The sequence below is a fragment of the Alexandromys fortis genome, unplaced genomic scaffold (genome assembly GCF_014885135.2).
Source record: "Alexandromys fortis isolate MF-2015 unplaced genomic scaffold, M_Fortis_MF-2015_v1.1 scaffold_29, whole genome shotgun sequence".
Taxonomy (NCBI): Eukaryota; Metazoa; Chordata; class Mammalia; order Rodentia; family Cricetidae; genus Alexandromys; species Alexandromys fortis.
Window position 1 is genome coordinate 1,596,312 of NW_026067891.1, and position 4,390 is coordinate 1,600,701.

The 4,390-nt window shown below is 57.9% G+C and overlaps 1 protein-coding gene across 1 annotated transcript; it reads right to left on the reverse strand.

Annotated features, from left to right (window-relative positions):
• Positions 1–1,580: 1,580 nt before the first annotated feature.
• Positions 1,581–3,927, reverse strand: Nkx2-5 (NK2 homeobox 5). The gene is made up of 2 exons (XM_050161579.1): positions 3,597–3,927; positions 1,581–2,203 (listed from the first exon to the last, which is right to left on the reverse strand). The coding sequence occupies exons 1-2, from the start codon at positions 3,925–3,927 to the stop codon at positions 1,581–1,583; spliced, it is 954 nt and encodes a 317-aa protein (XP_050017536.1).
• Between the last annotated feature and the right edge of the window lie 463 nt (positions 3,928–4,390).

The following is a 4,390-nucleotide window of genomic DNA, read 5'->3' on the forward strand; positions in this document are numbered from 1 at the left end:
GGAATGCTAAGCGGCTGAGCTGAGTACATCGACCTATCTAAAGGCAGTGCTGGCCTGCGGGTGTGGGAGAGGGCACATACTGTGCACCCTTCTCTTTCTTCACACCGCCCAGCCCTGAACCCTGCCATGGACAACTATGTGCAACTGCATCTTCATCTTCCCAGCATCCTCTAGGACCCTGAGAGGCAGCACGGCCAGTCACCTGGTCCACTATGAATCCAGAGACTGGCAAGCAAGCTGTTTGGTTGACTCCTGACAGCGCTAGGCTGGACCTCACCGGCTCACTTCAGAGCTCCAGTCCTAAACTCCACAAGCAATGTCAAGGCGCTCTAGGGGCGCCGAGACTGACCTCGGCCAAAAAGCTACTGCTTCAGAGCAGTGCCAGGACCCCATCCTGATTTCGAAGGTGAGGTTAGTTATTTGGCCCTTGGTGCAGGGGATAGAGAAGCCGAAGTCTGAGCCCCGGTACAGAAAGTTGAGAGGCAGTGGGCAAGCCCCACAACTGTCAGCTTCCATCCCTTTCACCAAACATGTTTTTTTTTTTCATCTGAAAAAACAAACAAAAACAAACAAACAAACAAAAAAAAACAGCAGAGCTGTTAGATTGGTCATTAACTACAGTGAAATTGGTGGCCTGATGAGGGAAGGTACCGATCAGGTGGTAGGGTCTCCCCTGAAATCATGAACTCTCACAGCCATCTCCCACTCGGTCTGGGAGCTTTGCCGGGCAGCTATTGGGACTGGCAGGGGACCCCAGGGTCTTCTGTGGAGAGCAGAGTCAAGGGGAACCTGGACGTGGGCCCTTGCGGCTACGGTGTTAAGTCACTTACTGGCGCTGCTCTCCTCCTCTCAAGGCCAGAAACAGCGTTGTCCGCATTAGGGTTTAAGGAGTTGAAGTTGGGCTCCCTCGGGCGCTCTCCCGCTCTGAAGGGAAAAGAAACTGACCCCTTGGGCTACGCCTATTTGCTCACAGTGATAAAACCTCTTGCGCCCTTTGCCGCTAACCTTGAAAGCAGGCCGCCCCCTTCGAAAATACGATGCGACCTCAGAAAATGCCTAACGAGGGGCGCTGGGTGTGTTAGCTTTCATCTGTAGAGGTTCTATGGATTTGTCCAGCGATAGCCTGTGCCTGAGACCTGGAGGCGACCTCTGTGCTCAGAAATCCTAAAAGAAGCACGCAGGTGGCGTCAGCGCACTCACTTTAATGGGAAGAGGGTTCGCATTTCTTACAGCAAGAGGTAAAAACATAAATACGGGTGGGTGGGCGGCGGCAAGGCAGCCAGGGCCCGGGCGCCCGGCCCAGGCTCCGGGATTCTAGGCCCGCGTGCCCGGGCTCCGGGGCCCATTGTGGAATCCGTCCAGGGGTGCCTGTGGCCCTGAAAGGACTCTCCCAGGGCCGAGACTCCAGGCTGCGTCAACGCACCGGGAACAAAGGGATGGAGCGGAGAAAGTTCCCAGGCCAGCATAAGAATGCTTGTGAAATCCCAGGGACCGGTCTTAGTGGGAGCCCTTCCTTCCCCGGAGTCATCGCCCTTCTAAAAGTGGAAGTCGGTCCGGGGTGCCCCAGGCAGGTCCCTTCCCTACCAGGCTCGAATGCCGTGCAGCGTGGACACGCCCGAATTGCCCTGCGACATCCCGGGACTCTGCACGGCGTTCAAGTCCCCGACGCCGAAGTTCACGAAGTTGCTGTTGGCGGTGGGGGCGGGCTGCGCGGCGGGGGGCGCGGCGGGGTAGGCGGTGCAGCTGTACCCGGGGCTGCAGGCCGCGCCACCATAACTGGGGTAGGGGTAGGCGTTGTAGCCGTAGGCGTTGAGACCCACGCCGTAGGCGGGCGCGTAGGCCGCCGAGTCCCCGAGGCAGGGCTTCCCGTCGCGCACCAGCACCGGCACCGCGATCCTGCGCGCGGGCGGCGGCGGCGGTCCCAGCAACTCCAAAGTCTGGTCCTGCCGCTGCCGCTTGCACTTGTAGCGCCGGTTCTGGAACCAGATCTTGACCTGCGTGGACGTGAGCTTCAGCACGCTGGCGAGCTGGTCGCGCTCGGGAGCGGACAGGTACCGCTGTTGCTTGAAGCGCCGCTCCAGCTCGTAGACCTGCGCCTGCGAGAAGAGCACGCGTGGTTTTCTCCGCCGCCGCGCTCGTGGTCGCTCGGCGCCGTCCGTCTCGGCCTTGTCCAGCTCCACCGCCTTCTGCAGCACACACAGTTCTGAAGGGGGAGGAGAGGCGGATAAATAGTCGATTAGAGCGGCCAGCCCAGGAGCTCAGGACCCTCGTGGGGTTGCCGCCCTATCCTGCGTGGGGCGCCCAGCTCGGTTTCGGTGCCCGGGGTTCGATGTTGGAGCAATTGCGCGTCTGGGAAAAGCCTAAGTGGTGTGGACACCCTACGTGCTGCAGGACAAAACGAAACAAGAGAAATCTTGCCGCCTCCCCGCCCCCCCCCCCGGTAGTTCACGTTCTAAGCGCAAGTACGTGGCTTAGTTTTTCTGGATGTAAAGAAAATGCAATCATAACGACGCTCGGGAGATGAATTACATCAGCGATACTTCGGTTTGACTCTCGGTGGTCAGTTTACCTTTAATCAAACAATTAAATATCTAGAAGGCCCAAAGTTTGGAGGGCCCCAGTGGGGCTGCCAGCTGGTGTTTGTGCGATTTCTCGACCTCCCAGTAACCGTGGCGGGAGCTGAGACAGAGGCCTCTACTCTACACCGGCTCTTCAGGGTCCGAGTGAGTCGGTAGCAATCAATTCTAGTCCTCCTCGAATGTTCCTGGACCAGAATTCTCTCCTATCCTAGAGAAACCTACGAATGCTTTCCTAGCTCAAGGAAGCCATTGGGTCCTCCTGGCTTTTGCCCAGACAACCGGAGCAGTGCCTGGGTCTCCACCAGTGTGTCTGCCTCCTGTAAGCAGGCCAGACATTCTCTTCTACTCTAAGACTTCTTGTATACAGCTCCTTTCAGAAGCCTTCTCTCTGCTCCCTAGCGTCTTCGTTTGTTCCATATTTTCTAATATTTTCCCAGAAGAGAACTTCTGCCTGGCCCTGCCTGGAAATAGTGCTGGAGAAACAAAGCCAAACCCAGCTCCTGAGGTCCACAGCATCCCATGGCCCTGTTCTCAGACTCCTTTTTTTTTTCCTGGCACAAAGAAGGAAAGGCCCAGAAAGGCAGGATGGGCTACGAAAGGCTCAGGACCCGCGGGCTGAACTTTCTGTTTAGCAGTTCTCAGTGTCTCAAAATACTCAAAATATTCGTAAATACAAAGGAGGTTTTTAACCCTCCGACAGGAATTGTTCCGCCGCGAATTGTTAGATAGCTTAACTTGGTAACAGACCCAAAAGCAAGGCCCCAATCAACTGGGACTCTGTAGGCCGAAAACAATATTTTTAAGTCCCTCTCTCTTTTCCTGACCCTCTAAATTCGGCGTTTCTTCTAAACTATCGATTGTCTGAGAGAAGATACTGGACAACCTGGAATCTTAAACTCCAAACTCTGTGCGCCCAACTTCAGCCCAGGCGCTCTTCTGCCTGGCCTGGGTTTCTTGGCCCAGGAGGTTGAGCATTGAGTACGATTCCTGAAGGGAAGGGCTTGGGCTTCTCCTTACCTTTCTTATCCGCTCGTGGGTCCTTGGTCGGATCAGGGTCGCCGTAGGCACGAGGATAAAAGGCGGGGGCGGCTGGGAAGGCAGGAGCGCACTTGGGGGGCGAAGGCGCGGGGCCCAGTTCCGCGCGCAGCTCTGCCAGGCTGGGTGCTGCGGCCTCGGGCCCGGAGTAGGCCTCCGGCTTGAAGGCGGCCAGCATGCAGGAGGCGGGCGCCAGGGTGGCCTCGAGGCGCGCAGACAGGTCCCCAGCGGCCAGGCTGCGCTGCTGCTGCTCCAGGTTCAGGATGTCTTTGACTGAGAAGGGCGTGGGTGTGAGCGCTGGGCTGGGGAACATGGTGGCGGCGCTGGTCTCACAGCGCCAGGTGGGCGGCAGAGAGTGGCGCTGCCCACCCCCGGGGACAGCCTCCCCGCATGGTGCCCGCCACCCGCCCGCGCACCCGCCTCTCTGCCCTGGATGTGGCGGGGGCAGCAGGTAGCGCGGAGCACCAGGGGCAGAAGAGGCGGGAGTAGGACGGAGCAGGGGGACTCAGTCTGCCATTGGGCCAGGGGCCTCGATGACAGGAGCGACGGGCAGTTCTGCGTCACCTAATATAGACATAGGGTTGGGGGAAAAATCCTGCCCAGCTTTTTTAAAGGGGCCGTGACACATTTGGAAGAGAGTCCGACCCCTGCAGGAGATTGCTTCTCACTGGCCTGAAAACCCCAGGAAGACTCACTCAAAGAAAATACCTGACTCTTTTGAGTTGGGTCCGGGGGGTTTGAATAAATATTCCTCTGCACCCATCACTGAGTGGGCT